Source organism: Agelaius tricolor, unplaced genomic scaffold (genome assembly GCF_023055355.1).
Source record: "Agelaius tricolor isolate 1412-34295 unplaced genomic scaffold, bAgeTri1.0.p SCAF_27, whole genome shotgun sequence".
Taxonomy (NCBI): Eukaryota; Metazoa; Chordata; class Aves; order Passeriformes; family Icteridae; genus Agelaius; species Agelaius tricolor.
Genome location: NW_027269287.1, coordinates 641,907 through 660,302, shown reverse-complemented (window position 1 = coordinate 660,302; position 18,396 = coordinate 641,907). Strand labels below are relative to the sequence as shown.

The following is an 18,396-nucleotide window of genomic DNA, read 5'->3' as shown; positions in this document are numbered from 1 at the left end:
TGTAATTGTATTTATATAGTGTATTTTAAAAGAAATCGCGAGTGCTTTTTAATGTTGGGTTAAATCACTGGACTTTAAAGAACCTGTTTTAACTCACTGTACTATTGCTTTATTTCTCAAAGTCTTACTCTTTCAGTAGAAAAATAATGTGATTGAATTGTAAAAATGTGTTTGCATATTCATGGACACACTGCTGTGCTTTTGTGGTCTAGTCAAAGGTGGTAAACCTTGGGATACTGGCACAGAAATCTGATTTCTGCATTCATCTTGAAGAAGCCCTGAGCACCAATCAATGTAAGTTAATGAAATATTTCATTAAAAATGTTGATGCTGCTTTAATTTTGATACGTATGTGATTTCTAATGTCAGAATTGTAACAGATGTGAGAAAAAAAATACTCATACTACAGTATAATACCTAATACACAGATAGCCACACTAGAACAAAAATCCATTGGTACTGCAGCCTGTCTGCAGCATGGAACCCAATTCTGGCTAAAACCCTTACGGAGAAAGAAGACTGGGTTCCTTTTTCATTAACCTTTTTTGAAAACTGATGATATCACCCAGAAAAGGTGCTATGCATTATTTCTGGGAAAAGGAAGGGAAGAAGGAAGGAATTGATTTGAAGTAGACCTATTTGAAAGGAATAGTCTGGTGATTCACTGAAAAATGAAAAGCATAGTGTGCCTAACAAGTTCTCCTTTCAAGGGTTACTTCACCAGGCAGTGAACTTACAGTGTTAATTCATTGCCCTATAATTTAAAGCTTTAGAAGAAATAAATTATACAAAAATAAGGTGTTGGATTTCTTTGAACATTCAGTTTATTTTGAAATTTAATCACTTAAACTACCAGTGGAATGCACCAGCTGTTTTTTATGTTTATCTTGTGATGCTACAGAATCATTGAAACTCAGATTTTTAAAAATAATATAGCCGACTTGGAAATGTAAATGGACAGTAGTTTGTCCACAAGCAGTTCTGTGGGGAATTCTTCTACCCCTGCTTAAACTCTCTTGAGATGACCAGCTTACTCAAGCAACTTAAAACATTTTGTGTGCAGAACTTCATTATCTGTCACAGACAAGGTGTGTTCTGCCTCACTTGTAGTATTTCGATTGACAGTGTTCTATTGAAGTGCCTCAGAGCCACTCAGAAGAGGTGAATGTTTAAAAACCTTGTGGAGCTGGCTCTACCAGCGAGCAAGTGCACTTTGATACGCTTGGACATGTGGACCTGCCTCAGGCCACCCCTGCTGTAAGGCCCAGGGTCTGTGCCACAGCCACAATCCAGAGAACCTGGTGATCCTGGCTGCCGATGGGGAGCATGGCTCTTTGCTGGCTGGATTACAGCCATCTCTTCTAAACATGACTGGGCCATGCAAGTAAAAAAATCCTGCTTGAAACCATCCTGGTTTACTGTAGGGGTAGAAACAGGGCTTCACACCTCGGGTCAGGTGTGAAGATTGAGCTGCACAGATTGAGCTGCAGCCTTTTCCATGTTGTACGTGTATCAACCTCACAACATGTTCCATGCTTTGTTTGTTTAATGTCATAAAAAAAGCTATTTAATGCATCTGTTTAGTACTGTTAAAATCAGTTATATTCAAAACTAGCTAATGATTTTTTTTTAGGAATCAAATATTGATTTATACCACCTGAGGAATATCAACCAATGCCTAATACCAGTAGTTATCATGAAGTTGGTCTTCTTAGCAACTTCTTAGCAAAAGAAATATTAACCACATACATTTTAAAAATGCTATAACTATCAGTTGCATTTTTGCAACCAAACATATTTTTGCTGCTTCCTTTTTAAAGCGAATAAATGGAATCCTCATAGGTCATCAGGCAGGACGGTAGAAGTCCTGAGAAGGAGCAATTATGAAGAGGAAGAAAGTTTGTAAATTGCATGTATTTCTGCTGTGAAAAAGATTTTCCTGTAATACCATCCAGGCATTCACTTAACAAAAGTAATAATTTTGTTAGATGTAGCTGAAGGTCTCTAGTTTTGCTTATTGTCAGGTAGAGTAAATATTGCCTAGTGAAAGTAGTGTTCTCCATCTTTCAGAGTATATTCACAGTTAACAGCTCAAAATATCAAGTATGTACATTCTTTCTGCCAAGAGATGTTAAATGACAATTATGTGGTTAATTAGAAATTTTGTTTAACTTAGAAGACAGAAGAGGGGAAAAATTGAAACAAAGATTTTTTTAATTACAAATGAAGTGCATCTGTACTTTTAGTATATGTTGGGACAGTAAATTAAAGATAGGGAGACATTTTGTTGAAAACAAAAAAGTAAGGAAACAGTAAAAACTTGAAATTCATAGTCACTGCTGAAGAATTTTAGAATAAGCCTGTCTTGTGAAGGATCTGTGAGATTCTGTTTTGCAGACGTTACTAATAATGTGTCCTCCAATGTTCTATCACAGATAAAGCTCCCCTTGACTTACTGAAAAGCTTGGGACCATCCAATATTGAGGTGGAGCTGCGGGGTTTGGCCCCTGAAGGTGGGGGCTCAATGGAGGTGATGCTGAGCTTTCTGAGAATGATTGGGATGATGCTGAACAAGAAGCACAACTTCGAACTCGCTCAGGCATACCTGGCACTATTTTTAAAGGTAAAATATTTGTTACTAAATTTATGTTAGTCCTATTAAAAATAATGGTTATACTAAAAAGGTATAAATTGTCTGTTCGAATTATCTGAAGTGATTTTGGTTGAGAATGGTTTTAAAATGTCTAACTGAATGTATTGGATGATGTGGCAACTCATTTGGTGACAATCCAGAAAAACTTGGAAAACAAAAGATGTTGTGAAGAGGGCCCTGCCAGACAGGTTTTGTCTTGTATTCCTTACTTAGAATTGTTTTGTTTTGTTGGGTTTTTTTTTGTAACATTCCTAAATTCTTAGTGGTTGTTGATTGTTAAGCTAAGGTATGTTATGTCTTAAATAAGCAAAGAATTTAATACACAATGGTTGGGAAATAAATCAGACATTTTGTTGGATTTATAACTAGACTTTGTAAGCCTGACCTACTTTCCATGTCAGTGGGCTGCCTTTCTTGTGTTATCTGTTGAGTATCACAGAGCTAATGAAATTATCCCAGGGCGTGTGTAAGTTAAAGTTACTCTACTGAAGCACAGTAACAGTTACTCTTACTAGAGACAAAGTAGTTCTGCAGAAGATTGAAACCCTTCTGATGCACAAGTGTTTTAGATACTCTGATTTATGAAATAATGTGAAAGCACTTAATAACAGCTTACTTGGAAAACATTGTTATAGACATTCAGACACATGTAATATCAGGGCATCCACAGCTTCTCTGGGTAATGGGTTCCAGTGCCTCACCACATTCACAGTAAAGAATTTTGTCTATTATCCAGACTGAACCAACTATCTTTCAGATTAAAGCTCTATCAAGGCTCCTAGATATTTAAATTGTAGCCTGGAAAATAAGTATTCCATCCATTAAGTGGTGATAATTACTGCAAGTTCAGAAGGTTTCTCTTATTTTTAACAAGGTTGCTGTTTGTCAGATAAGGAGACCTCATCCATCTCTATCACTATAGTGTGTGCTGGCATCATTCTTCTTGATGTGTGCAACATGGATAATTAAAATAATAATCCTGATTGACCTTAGTACATCTGTCTTGCCTTTCTAGATTAAAGAGAAATTTGTGATGCAGGTCAGAAAGTGGAGAAAGTTACCCTCTAGGGAAGCATGTGATGAGAATAGATTCAGCAGCCTTGCCAGAAGAGGATTTAGTAAAAATATAGCATATTTAAGACACTTTTCTGCTTTATCCCATCTAGAACATGAAAAATGGCTTGTAAAGACTAGCAAAAGGGGAGCAGTATTTTGAATAGAGGAAATTATTGAAAGAGAAGAGTCCTTTCCCTATTTGGGACATTTCCTGAAAGCGAAGTATTGGAATTGGATGGGGAAAACAGTCTTTTAATTTTTTAATCTGTATTTGTTTCACTAACTGCTTGTTTTTATTTTCAGTTACATCTTAAGATTCTCTCATCGGAGCCAAAACTCTTGGAAGAAATATCCAAATTGTCAATGCAACTTGAGGAAACTTGGGTTCACTTACGGGCTCTCTTCAATCAGAGTCTGTGTGTTTTAACATACATGAAAAGTGCTTTGCTGTAAAATACTTCAGGGTTTTATCTGCATAAGACTTCCCTCAGAGGAATAGTACAATTTATACCAAAAAATACTGGATTCCGAAAGTCATGCTGGGTCTTGGAATTGTAGAATCATTAAGGTTGGAAAAGACCTCCAAGACCATCAGGTCCAATGTTCTGCTGGATACCACCCTGTTCACTAAGCCATATCACTAAGTGCCAGACTGCTCATTTTTTGAATACTTCCAGGGATGGTGATTCCACCATCCTGTTCCAATGCTTCTTCCGGTGCTGTATTTTATACATCTACATATGGCAGAGTATTTTAGAAAAAGCACAACTGCCTATTTTTGTTCACTTCAGTTAGAGAAAAAATTGCTATGTGCAGCTAAAATATTTGTTTTGTTGGTCTGTGCTGCCAGTGGACAGACATTTGGATTCAAGACCCTGGGCACCTTGTGGAAGGTGCCCCTGCTCATGGCAGGGGTTTGAAAGCAGATGATCTTTAAAGTTCCTTCCAACCCAAGCCATTCAATGATTCTCTGATTCTATGGCTACATAAAACGTAGTTCACCATGAAGAAATGATTTGCAGGAAAAAAAAGAAGTGGGAATGTAGCTTCTGTGCAGGAGGCCAAAAACTATATTTTTGTTAATAAAGTCATTGTTGATGCAAACATAAAATAAAAAATCTGAATTGTTAACACTTTATAAACAATAATTTAAAGCAAATTAATCTAAAAATTATGTTCCTCTGCAATTAGAGCACTTTTCTTAGAATGGTTGTAAAAATCAGTTGTCCTCTCACTTTTGCAGACATTTATTTCTGAAGGCAAAGATTTCCAGCTGTACTAGCAATGATAGAACTTCAAAAAAACCCTAAAAACCCAAGCACCAAACTAACCAAACAAAACCAGATCTTTGGGAGGTCCAGTTTCATATGAAAATAATTTCTTTTCTTAAGGAAAAGGAGAAAAGATTACTAGAAAAAAAATTGTTTTGAGAAATTTTTAATTAAATCAGATGGGTTTTTTTACAAATTGATATTTAGGTTTCAAACCATAACATTTGGGCATTGTTTGGGACCTCATGAGTGAAATTAACTTGAACTTGGCTGCTTGAGAGTACTTCCTCCCAGCAGAAGAATGTCCTGAACAAGGCCTTTGCTGTACTTCACATGCTCAATCTATGTACACAGACCAACAGAGTAACTAATACAAATATATGCAATTTCAATGAGTAAACTTGAAAGGTGGTTCATTGCATTTGATAGAAGACTGAAGCAATAGTGTGGGTCAGTTGTGTACAGTATAGCTGTTTGTTGTTTTTTTTTTTATGCCATCACATTAAACCCCTTTTAGTCATGTGTACTGGAACAAATTATCTGCAAACATAGAATCATAAAACAATAGAAGGGCTTGGCTTGAAAGGGACCTTAAAGATCATCCACTTCCAGCCCCCTGCCATGGGCAGGAACACCTTTCACTAGATCAGGTTGCTCAGGGCCCCTTCCAGCCTGACTGCACACTTCCAGGGATGGGGCATCCGCAGCTTCTCTTGGTCACGGTGTCTCACCATTGTCACAGAGGAAAATTTCCTGTTCATGTCCAATTTGAACCTACTGTCCTTGAGTCTAAAGCTGTCATGTACACACGAGGTTTCTACAAGGTTTGCTACTGAGATTTAAGAAAATCCTTTGTAGCACAGAATTATTAGTTTCTAGTGGTATGGTTCTTGGCTCCCAATTTATTGGATTGATCTGAAGTTGTCCAAAGTACCTTAAATGTCAGTGTAATGAACATCTCAGCTTGCAGGTGTTAGTGTAACTCCTTTAGAAGATCTTAGACAATAATTTTCTGAATAAAGACACAATGTTCAAAGGTTGATAGGACAGTATTTGCAGACCTGCCTCTGTGGAAGAAGGAAACATGATAAAGAACTTTCATGTTGGATCAGAGGAAAGATCTGTCAAGCCCACTGTTCTGTCTTCAGCTGGAGGAAGGAAGATTTGTAGTATAGCAGGCTGGTTGTGTATAAAGTGATGGTTTCTCAAGCATATCACAGCACCTTTCATCAGACAGCAATTAGATCTCTGTGACCCAGCTGTAGCCTTACAGTTGTGTTTAATGTTCTGTGACAGACCTTTTGTTCTCTGTGAGTTCATCTAATCTCTTAGAACTCATTTATCCTTCACAACATCCTGTAGTAATGGGGCCTACAATTTAATTAACGGCAATAATGTATTTCTGTTTATATACTCCAGACCTGCTATCTTCTAACATTGTATGCCTCTCCTTGAATGTGAGAAATATCAGCTGTGCTCTAGTCTTCATGCTTCCCAGACTTTGCCTCAGAGCAGTGGTGAAAGGGCTTCTGCTCATGAAGGACATACTTTATTTTGCTGAGTGCATGTCTGCTTTTTCACTGACATCCAAGAGCCCTTTCTGGGCACAGATGTTTAAATCTGTATTTACAAGATTTGTCTACAAAACCTGTTAGGATTGTAGAGTAGTGGGTTTTTTTTGCTCTTCCATTTTCATGGTCTGCTTGATGTATTCATAAGAAAAAACTCTGCCAAACAGGCTATATTATTAAAACAGAAACATCAGGATAATTTTTGTGAGCTATGTATGTATAACACAGTTGACACGATGTTTGCAGTCCTGTATGACCTCATTAAATGTGTTTAATGCAGTTTCTTCTACACATACTTATTTGAAGTCCACCTGGAACACTTCAATAACTTCCTTCAGAATATAGTATGTAGATGTGAGTGTTATCTTCTTTATTCTTGTCTTTTTCTCAACATGTCTACTCATCACTGCTATTTCAGGGATGTTTTACTATTATTAGAGCTGTAGAGTCTTCCACCAGTAGTTCTGATTGCTTCATGTTCTTGGTCTTTTAGTTTGTCCTTTTTACCCCACATCAAAATGATAACTTGCTGTTAATAAAAAACTTCTTCAGAAATAAAAAGTAATTTCCTCCTGTTAGTGGATGAAAGTAGATATTTCACCTGCTATTTCCTGTATTATTCCTTTGCCTGAGGCATAAAGGACAGTATTTTGTGATATTAGTGAAAAATTGTTGATTACAAGTGGTAATATGCATGGAAACTGAATTTAATAATTTGGGCTTTGTTGCCCATAAGAACTCACACTAGCATGGTGCTTTTGTAATGGCATATGCAATGGGATGTGGAGAAATGCTAGATAGATGAAGGGATATTCATGTTAACTCTAGGTTCTCTTCCAAGCAGGGCAGCTACTGTGGATTTTACCATTCTTACACAATGCCAAGGCCATCTTAAGCTAGCTCTGAGTAGCAGCTTGCTGTTAAAATTCTCTGTGTTATGTGTGTGACACAGCACTCCTTCCAGCTTCCTCTCAAGCCTGTCCCCACCTCTCTTCCTGTGCTTTCCTTTTCACCATGATTTTTTCAGCTCTTGGTTCCTGAGTGCAGCTGCTGCTCTTAGCAACTCCTGCACATAGCAGTCCTGTCAAGTTAGGTTCTCTGTACTTCCACTATTTCCTTTTGACTGTTATTTTTTCCAGACACATTTGGTATTCCTGGTTGTTTTGAGACTGGTAGCTGGACCTTGCTGCCTGAATTTGCTACTGGGTGGATTCAGATGCTGCACAGTGAATGTTGCTCTTCTCTGAACCATAAGAAGCCTTCAATTTTAGTAGTCTTTGTTTTCCTTTTTCAGTCAAGTAAAAGTAGAGGTATTATGAGGCATGCAAACATGAAGAGACAGTAGAAGGATACCAATGTTTACATTTGGCTACGTGGTTCAGTAGCCAACCTATACCTCTGACTTGAAGCGCTCCAACATTTTGTACATTTCAAATTTACCTCTTACTTCTTCAAGAAAAATATAAGAAAGATCTATCTGTGCAAGTTGTCATAACTGCAAGTCCTAGAGTAAGGACACTGGAAGATACTTATTTGCATTCTGTGAATTAGAAAAGGCAGGATGTTTGTTGGCATATTTGAACTCTGTTAATGTGCTCTGTTTTAAACTCTTGTGAAGGAGTTTAGCATTGTTCAAGGATCACTATTATGTAAGTAGTTTACTGTGTTGTCTGTTGGCTTCAGCCTGTTGTCTGATGTTTCCTGAGTATCATGTTAATCTTCCCAGCACATCACCATCTGTATCTTAAGAGCTATTTGTTTTATGAAAAATTATCTCTTAATAAAAGTAATTTACCTTTTTAGAGATGAGGAATCCAATCAGTGTCTTATTTGATGCCAGTGCAAGGACTGGCATCCTTTACTTTTTGATGTGTTTACAATATACATTAGAGGAGACCAAAATGCTGTCATTACATGTCCTTAATGCCTGTGCTTTTCTTTTTATGAAGCAGTGGTGAATTGAGGAAAGCAAAATGAAAGATAAAATAACCAAGATTTTTCTACCCTGGCTGTTACGTCTTCTACTGTATGATTCTGTGTTCCCCAGAAGGATTAAATGAGCTCTCTGATGCTTGTTGCACATCACAAAGCTTTGCTGTTTAGTAGCAGTCTCTGAAAAAATTACTTTCCTCCACTGATGTGTGCACTGCTAGTTTGTGAAACAGCTTATGTGGCTAAGTGGAATTGCATACTGCTTCCCTGACTATCCAGTGTGTTAAAAATGTGCTGGCTCTGTGACTACTAGATTATGAGTGTTTTAAGGGTCCTCACTCTGAAGGATCAGATCACCTTGGTGTTTTGCAGTTACCTGAAATCACCCATAGAATAAGTCAGAATAAGGTAGAATAAAATACTTGCGGGATCCTCACTCAGTTGATATTTTTGTAGAGACTGGAAATAAAAAGAAAACTCGCCTACTGAACTTAAGTCCAGAGGGTTCCTTCACCCTTTTTTGTTAGCCTGTAGCCAAGCTGATATTTGCCTTACAGCTACACAGCTGAAGATCTATCACTTACTGTTTCTGAAGTTGCCCAGTATTGGTCTCAGAATGAGACATGAATTTCGCAACTCATCTCATCCATTAGCACTCCAAACACTTTTTGAGCGTTGTTCAGATTCATATGCCTCAAAAGGATTTTGTAAGTATAGCTCACTGAAGAACATGGCCATGACATTCATTTATTAAAACCAGTGATGTTCCTGCTGCTCTGGAACTGTTCCATCTGTTTGGCACAGCTGGAACTGAAAAGTCACCAGCCTGTTGTAATGCAACATGTCTCTTCCTGTCCTGTGGAGGAAAGGTTAAAGCCCAGGTAAAAAATATTTTTTCAGAGTGTGTCAGCTCGCATATTTTGTTGAACATCAGGTTTGTTCACACAGGGTTGTGCAGCTGGTTGTTCTTCTCATTTGTGAATAACCTTTGTGTTTGCCCATTGGTTTGGGTTGATGAAAGGTTGAGGGATGACTGCCCAGTTCTCTTTGAAGAATTACATTTCAACAGAATCAAGACAAATGTAAGCTATTTCAGCAGTGCTTACATCAGTGCTTAATTGAGATGGTTTATTCATGGTGCTAGAGTAAACAGCACCATCTGTACAGAAATCCCTGCAGCTCCCTTTGTGTTGGTGGGTGAGGATGACAACCCGCTGGTACATATGGAAAGGGCAGAAATACTTGATACTTTTTTTTTTCCTTCAGTCTCTACAGGCAAAGCCTGCTTCCGTTTTCAGTGTGTACCAGCATCCTCTCTGCGGGAATTGCCAGCAATTGAGTTTGAAACTTTAGAGTGCAGAGCTCTGAAGTCACCTCATAGTCAAGGGACTGCACAGTGCACACGTGCAGTCCAGTGTGACAGCACTGGCATCGAGGAGGTCCCTGACAACTGGGTTGAGGCTGTTGTGCCCATTTTTGACAGAGGTGAAGTGCAGGATGGGGGGACCTGTTGGTTCATCAAACTTCCCTCATTCTCCCGAAGAATCATGGAGCCCATGCTGCATGTGCCTTTGGAATCCATCTCTAGCACACAAAGGGAAAGATTAGGAGAGTTGCAAGGGCAATTCCTGCTTGCCCAAGGTGCTCGCCTTCTAGGATGAAATGGCTGGTTGTATGCACAATGGAAGAGCCATGAATTTAATGATCAAATTTAGTGCAATTACAGCAGTCTGTGATTACATTATCATAGTCTATTATGAAACACTGTAAATTGCTACTCTAAAAGTCAACAGGCATGCTTTCAGTTAATATTTTGCAAATTATGGTGCTTGTTCATGGCAGTCTATGCACTGTGTACCTTTTATACTATGAGCTGACTTAAGCATCATATTGGTTCTGCAGCACCAAGGTGTGTGAATTACTTTTGCAGTTATCCATTATAATCAGCATACAGAAATTAATTTAGTCACGTTCTAATTATGCCTAATGCATGATTATTTTGTTTAATATCCCATAGCAAAGAAGCTCAATAAATTAGATGCAGAATGTTGAAAAATGCTAATGGTATTCAAGAGATTTGCGCTGAGGTGTAGAAGAATTAGGCTGCTAAACGAGTTGAAAGTATTTCAAGTAAATGGCTGATAAAAAATTATTCTAAAATTGGTGTGTGCCACAACACACTTGGCTGTTTTATAAGTTCTTGCCTTTTATCCACAGAGGTTTCAATTTTGTGTATCACCACTGTATCATGTCTCCTGCTGCGGCTATAGATCGTTCTTCTTTTTACAATAGCTTCTTCTGCCTATTTCATAACCATTTGGTAACACAATTTGTTTGAACGAAGACTCTTCCTGGGGTACAAGACGCTTACTCTGGGAATGGTGAGAGGTCCAAGAAACACTGTTAAAAGAGACTGCAAAACCACACAGCCAGCTGAGAAAGAGACACAGAGTGCAGTTTTCTTAGTGTGAAGGTGGTACCTAGAAATGTATTTCTGGAACAAGACTCTGCTGCTTAGGCTTGGAGATAGCAAATTGTGCAAGAAACAGACTGTGATGTATCCTCAGGAGCTGAGTGCTTCTCAGTCAGGAAAATGCATGAACTGATTTAAAGAGTCTGTGCAATCAGAGGTAGGAAAGGTTGTCTGTTCTCAGAAAGAGAATGGGCCCCAGTACAGTGGTACTTGACCCAAGAGAGAATGTCCTCTCCAGAGATGTTGTCCCCATTGCAGCATCTCTCTCAGAAATTAATGAAAAATTGCCTGAATATCACAGGAGTTGCAACAACAGCAACAAAAACTGATTGGAGGAGAAAAACACAGAGCATCATTTACACAAGAGGACTTGTAGATAATGAAGTAATACCAGTGTTCCTGCAGGGAAGCAAGGGTCTGATTGCTGAAAGCCTGTAATGAGTAAAGACAAACATTCACATTTCTCCTCTTCCCTGCTTAGCTGTGGGAGCATTGAGGCTGTGCTGTAGATGCTTTCTTTGCCCTTACAGTGAATTGACTGCAAGATCTTACCTTTATGCCTCAGATTAGTCCTAAGGCCCTTCTGCTTAGACAGGGTCACAGGGTCCAAAAGTGCCCCAACTGGCTAATGTTAAACATTGAGGATATCACACACAAGTTGCAATCCTTCTTTGCAGGACCTTCTTTGCAGGACCAAACAGAATGATTTCCTTATAAGCAGAAGGCCCAAACCTGGAATTCTGCCTTTCTGAAAACTGACTTGGTTTTCTATATAAATTGGGATTCAAATCTGTCTGTTGTGATTGACAGTGTTGAGATCTTAAAGGGCAAGAGAAAGAAATGTAGTAGAAAAATACAAAGATATTGCCAAAGTACTAACTTTATAAAAATACGTGGAAAATGTACAGATTTTTTTCTCAAAAGAATCCAATTAGTGAGATATACTGAATGTTTCTAGGGGTTGTCAAGACCTGAAGAGATTTGTCTTTCTAAACACAAGGTTAAGGTACAAATTATTTTTTCATGAAAATATCAGTTTCTGTGAGCTTGGGCAATTTTTAGACCTAATTTATAACTATTTAATAATCTACTTTGTAAAGAAAGAAAATACTGAAATTGTCAAAATTAAAGGAAAAGTATCAGTGAAATATTAGGAGAGAAATAATGACATAAATTTTAATCCTAAGGGATAATGATACTGAAAACATTATGTGCTAATGAAGGCTTACCATGTTAGATTCTCTGCTTCATGCTCATGAGAATGTTTTTTAACTGAGCCTAGTACCTGGTGTTTAAAGAATAATTCTTGAATATATCATACATATGTAAATGAACTGTTTTGACATAAGTGAAGAGGTTCTGTTCTTCATTTAATGCCTTTTCCTTTCATGCTCTAAGGAAAGGCTTTGAAAATATGGTACTTTTTCTCAAGCAGAACCATAGCACAGCTTAGATACTCATTCCTCAGTTTATTTATCATTTTGATATGTTGGAGAAGGAAATCCTGGAGCCACAGATCACTAAGACAATACCTTTAATCTTGACATTACCTACCCTTATGACCCCAGCTCCACTTAAGTCTCTGGACTAAGAAAGACAGATGGAGCTCTGGGATTAGCTCTGTGAGTTGTTACTCAACTTCAGCATGGACCATGAGCTCCTTGATAGGCCTGGACAGCCTAAACAGGGACATAATATACTGACTGAGGCATCAGATTCAGATGTTCCAATGATAAGATGAATTTAAACCCATTTTAATTGATCTATCAAGTGCTGTGGGCTCGTGCCCAGGAGTGGAGTGTCAGTGTTAAGCTGAAAGCTGAGGTTGGAGAAGGAACCAAACCCAAACGATGATGGTAGAATATTCTTGCCATCTCAGTGTGTTCCATCAGTAAAAGAATGGTTACAGCAGCCTCTCTGAAGTTCAGCTTTATATGCTGCTCCAGATTTGTTTGCTACTCTGATTTAAATACTTTTTAAAATACTGGTTACAGTTCTAAAAGAGATGCTGTGGTCTAGGTAACTATTAAGCTGTTTTAGCTGTTTGCTTTTAATAACTGTCAGTCCTAAGTGAACTGTCAATTAAAATGACAGATTCCTGTTGATTAGAGATATCTACAGTGAATCTCTAGTCAGTGACAAGAAACAGGCTTATATGCTACGAGACAGTCTGCTGTAATAACAGGAAAACGATTTTTTATAATAGGTCATAAATTAATTTTCTACTGCCTTTCCATAATAAAATAGTATGTTGTTTTTAAAAGAGATTGGGGTAAAAGCTTTAAACAAAAATTTTGTAAAACTTACAAAGACAAGATTGCTAAATAAGTTCTTGAATTTTACATAATCATGATTGAGAGCTACATTCAGAAAAGCTAACTGTTTTTATGTGCATTGGAGAACACTAAACGAAATAATTCACTGTCTTTAAATAGAGAAGGACAACTGGCAGTTTCAAATTATGTTCTAGCCTCTGTTGTCCTATTGTAATTAGTCTACATTACCACAGACTTCACCTCCCATGAATACTAACCTCACTAGATATTAGAAACACATATTTGGAAAAGTGACAGACAAAATCATTTGAAATTATTTTAAGTCAAATAAAATAAAAAATTTCATGATTAAGAGAATGATGTAATTTTCCTCCTTTTCCAATCAGTCAAAAGGCACTCATAAGATTTCTTCTTAGCTATGACTATTATCCCCCCAAAACCAGAAAAGCAGTTTACTTGCATTAATTGATTAAGTTTCCAACTATGTTTGTCAATCCTCTCTCAGTTTTTATGAAATTGTTCTTGCAGTCTCCACTCCACTCCTTCCATATATAATCTACGGAAGTTTGAAGAGCTGAATCAAATTCTGCGGACACATCTGGTCAATTCAGCATTTTCTTGTCTGTATCCACAGTTCTAAACAAGATTCTTTCTTTGCATTGTTTGGTTATGCTTTTCTCCTTTGACTAAAAGGGAGGATGTCTTACTAAAATGACAGGATTGTTACTCAGATTGTACAAAGATAAAGGAAAAATCTTATTTGTTCCATTAATCTTTATAATTTCCACTCTAGGATTCAAACTGTAACAATTATCCTTTGTTACAGACTGCTTCTATTCCTATTAGAGACTGACTTGAAAGACAGGCACTTCTTTTTACATTGTTATTTTGTTAGCAACCACTTTCTGAGGAGCTAATTCTCAGTCTAAGCAGCACCCACTCATTCTGTGATGTCGGTAATAATTTCCACTTCCTCAATGGGAAGTTCAAAGACTAGAAGTGCTTGACTTGGATAAATTTAACTTGACAGCAGACCATGAATAGGTAAGTGTTGTTAGAACTGTGTGACTTGTAGGAAAATGGACCATCTAGCATACTGCCATGTAGAAATATTGGTATATTGTCATTTAGGAGTGTTACCCAGGGGTTCAGTTCCCAGCTGTGGAACTGAACAGTTCCCAGTTCCATGCCTAAAAAGCTTGGTGCTAGCTTGTTATCTCTTGATTTTCTCATCACGCAGTCTTGATACACCTGTTGTTGCTAAATGTCCTTTAAGAAGTCAGCAGAATGACCGGAAATAGTACAGAGGATTTCCAACTCTTAGCTTCCACTCTTGTCCTACCACTCAGTATTAGTCCTGTCTTGAGAAAACTGGAGTGTAAGAAGAGTGATGAAAGTCATGATTTCTGCATTCATGGTAAACTGGATTAGAGATAAAACTATCTTTTAGTTTCCATGGTGTGACCAACTGTATTTTTGTGGAGATTGCTGCTCAAGCATTTTACCCCTTAGCATTACCATTGCTAATGGTTCAACCTATCTTCTCCATCTCCAGCTAAATCCTTCAGTGCTCGTCTGCATTAGCTCCAAATAGCACTTCTAGATTTACAGGGAAAATAGAGTGATTTATTACCATTACACAGGGTAAATTATCCACACAATCAAATGCTTAAACATTACTCTAACTCAACCCAAAACAATTTCTTCCTAGCGAAATAAAAGAACACTAAATGGTCAAGTCTGGCTCCTAATAAGACTGGATCATGTAATAGTGTTCATATTCATAAATGAAGAGATAGAAATCACTGGGCTTTATTCTATCCAGAAATCCAATAAGAAATTGTTCTGTGAACTCAAAATACTTCACTCATGTGAGTCATTCTGTTGTCATGCGAGTACTGATAAATCTAATTATAATCTTATTGAAAACTTTATCTTGCTCCTCTCTCTCTACAAAGATGAGTACCTGGATAGTCAAAGTGAGAGTGAAGAATGTGTTGTTGACCTTAGGCCATCTCATTCTTTCTACACTTGAACACTTCCAGAGATGGTGACCCTACTGACTCCCTAGGCAACTTATTTCAATGCCTGACCACTCTGCCAGTGAAAAAATTTTTCTGATACCAAGTTTGAACTTCCTCATGAACAACTTATGGCCATTTCCTTCAAGAAAATCTCCTGCTGTGTGTGTACTGCTGAAGGCTTTTGGGTTTGACTCATAGTAATGCATTTGCACTATTTATTAGTTAATTACTGAATTGTTTGTGTGTATATCTTGTAGCCCAAAATTTCAGAACTCCATGTGGTGACTCGCTATGGCCTAAGAGTGGCAAAGGGACTGAGGTTTGACATGGGGTTTGGATGCCATCCAGTACATGTAGGATTGAAGTTAAATGCAGGTAAACCCAGAAATTTTAGACCTTTCTGACAAGATCCTTACAGTACTGGATCCACAGATAATGAATGTTCTGAAAACCAAGCACACCAAAAAGCCAGGCAGATGACAATGGCCTACCTTGTTGCCTTTTTGTTGCTCTGTCCTGTACATCTGCAACCCTTCACTATATGAACATCAGGGCTATGAATCATGGGCTCTAAAGCAAACCAGGATCCCACAGCACAGGGAGGGAAGTCACTCTCTTACAACTCTATAAAAATACCTGAAAGGACGTTGTGGGAGTTGGTCTCTTCTGCCAGAAGTCCCCAAATAGCAGGAGATTTTCTTGAAGGAAGTTTTTCTGTGTTGCGATGAACTGAAAGGTTATTTAGAAAAATAACCTAGAGGAAAAATCCCTTCAGTAAGATCTTATTTTTCTCTGACCTGCTGTTTTGCTTTATGCTGTGGTAAAAGAAACTTCTTTGTAATGACAAATGCAGCTCTGTTAGATCTGACCGAAGTGGCCAAAAAAGACAAGGAAAAGTGAAACACAGCAAGAACATCTACTTTCTCTGAAACACTTTCTCAGGCTTTACCAAGTTGAAGTTAATGGACTATCAGAGGCAAACATGGTTTCTAGGTGTTTTGGGATTCAAACAATGGATTTGTCTTTCCAATTAATGAATCTGCCTGGCTTCTTTTGAATCCATCTGCATTTTTGGCATCTGCAGTATCCCACAGCAAGTAGCTTCAGAACTCAAGCTTAGAGCAAGCTCCTCTTGCTTATTTGAGGCAAGCTTCCTATTAACCCTACTTTATTTCTCTTAGTTCTCTCACTGAAAAATAGCACCACACAATCTTTATCCAACCTGGGTTCCCTCCTCCCTTGCCCCCTCCTTTTGATTTTCTAGTTCTTCAGTATGGGTAAAATTAAAACAGAAGTAGTTGAAAATATGACCTCGTAGAGGGAAAGAAAAATTTCTACCCATTCAGAGTAGATATGGATATGTATAAACACTGAACAGTGTAGTTACTCTTTTTAATGAAATTAAAAATATTTACAATTTCTTTATGTTTTGAATGCTTTCATGAATGTTATACATTATCAAATCGGCAGCCAAATTTATAAGAAAATTTAACAATGATTTATTAGATCGTTAACAAAAATAGAATTTCGAAAAACCACCGCAGCCAAGGCAGCGTCAACCCCAGGTGCTGGCGCTGGGTGAACCGAGATCCAACCAACAAAGTGTCAGCATCTCCCCAGTGGTTCACCCCAACTGCTTCACGCCGCTAGCGAATATACAGTTTATTCTGCCTGAGGCAGAAATGACCAAACGTTCCTTTGTGTCTCTTCACAGGTAGAACTGGGGCCATACATGAGCAGAAACCGACAAAGGTAAGTCCAGGTGTCCAGACGGATGTCTGAGCACTTCAGCAGAGCCCGCATGTAGCAGAGTGGTGCCGGTGCTTGAGTGTGGTAGATGCAATCTTCCCAGGTGCAGGTCCTCGTGAGGGGCTTAGGCGTTCCAAGGAAGTCAGCACTCGTGGCCCAGGAAGGTTTCAATCATAGTTAACAGACTTGATATTATCTTAATGTTGTCCGGGAACTACTTGAATAAACATAAGACTCTGCTCCCAGCCAGGATGGTCAAAGACATACTTTGGATAATATTTTATATTTATACTTTGGACAATATTTTATACATATATAGCATGAATTATCTCTACCACATACTACAATGAAGAACCATGAAGTCTGATTATTTCTTGAGTTGTGTGCAGCTTGGGATAACTGCCAACACCAGAGAGTAAGTTCCTATCTGCATCATCCTCTTAGTTAGCAAACTAACTATTAACCTGGGAAGAAAACACAGGCAAACCTCCTGGAGCCCTATTCTAGTTTTGAGAATATCTTAAAAAAACCCAAAGCAAAACAAAATAAAACCCACAAAAAAACCCCATAAAAAACCCATAAAAAATTCACAAAGTAGCAAAGTGAAGGCAACTAAGTTAAATGGTTGTTTTCAGGTACTTCATGAACTAACAATTACCACGTCTGGATTAAAAAGAAAAAGCCTATTCAGAGTGTATTAGCCTTTTGTCAATAATATGCCCTTGCTTGTCAAACTCCAAAATCTCAATTCCATTTCAATGCAGAGAGACCATTTCAAAACAACATTGTTTTCCTTTGGAAATTTTATATTAATCAGAGCTTTGGATGAGATCTGGGCACGGGTGGACAGGTCTTCAGGTTGTGCTGACCCTCTGAAATGCAGAGACTGTGCCTTCGCAGGTTCTTTTCAATATATGGAGCCATTAGCAGTAAATGAACAACCTCATCTGTGATGTCAGGACCAAAGCACTCTTTCTATCCCTCATCATATAGGGTGAGCTGGCAGCTGGTGAAGTGTGCTTGGCTTTGGATTGCCATCGTGGAGCATCTCTGTTGCAAAAGCATGACCTGGCCTTAAACACTTAAACAGGCAGAAAAAATGCTGAGAGTATGAGTTGTTTATTGTGTTCTCTGTTTTGCACACACATTTAAATGTCCATATAATTTAATGGGATCTCTTACATTGTTTGCAGACTCCATAACTTCTCTGAGGCTCTGTACAAACTTTTAAAAGCATATTCAATGTTAATGCTCAAGTACTGTAAAGTGAATGCAGGGGACTGATAAATTATATGTGACATTTATTATGCTACATTCTGTGCTGACCCAGAGCTAATGGAAATTACAGAGTATTGTTTGCCTGTATTTGTTCCCATTAAGAGTACTTGTTC

General features: G+C 38.0%; 1 protein-coding gene across 1 annotated transcript in view; it reads left to right on the top strand.

Moving 5' to 3' along the window:
- The window catches only part of WDR36 (WD repeat domain 36), a 32,461-nt gene extending 24,106 nt beyond the window's left edge, over positions 1 to 8,355 (top strand). Inside the window, exons 21-23 of the mRNA XM_071448583.1 lie at positions 213 to 294; positions 2,436 to 2,623; positions 4,013 to 8,355. Of these exons, the coding sequence (XP_071304684.1) occupies positions 213 to 294; positions 2,436 to 2,623; positions 4,013 to 4,162 (420 nt within the window). The 3' untranslated portion in view covers positions 4,163 to 8,355. The remainder of the gene's footprint in view (positions 1 to 212; positions 295 to 2,435; positions 2,624 to 4,012) is intronic.
- Positions 8,356 to 18,396: the final 10,041 nt, after the last annotated feature.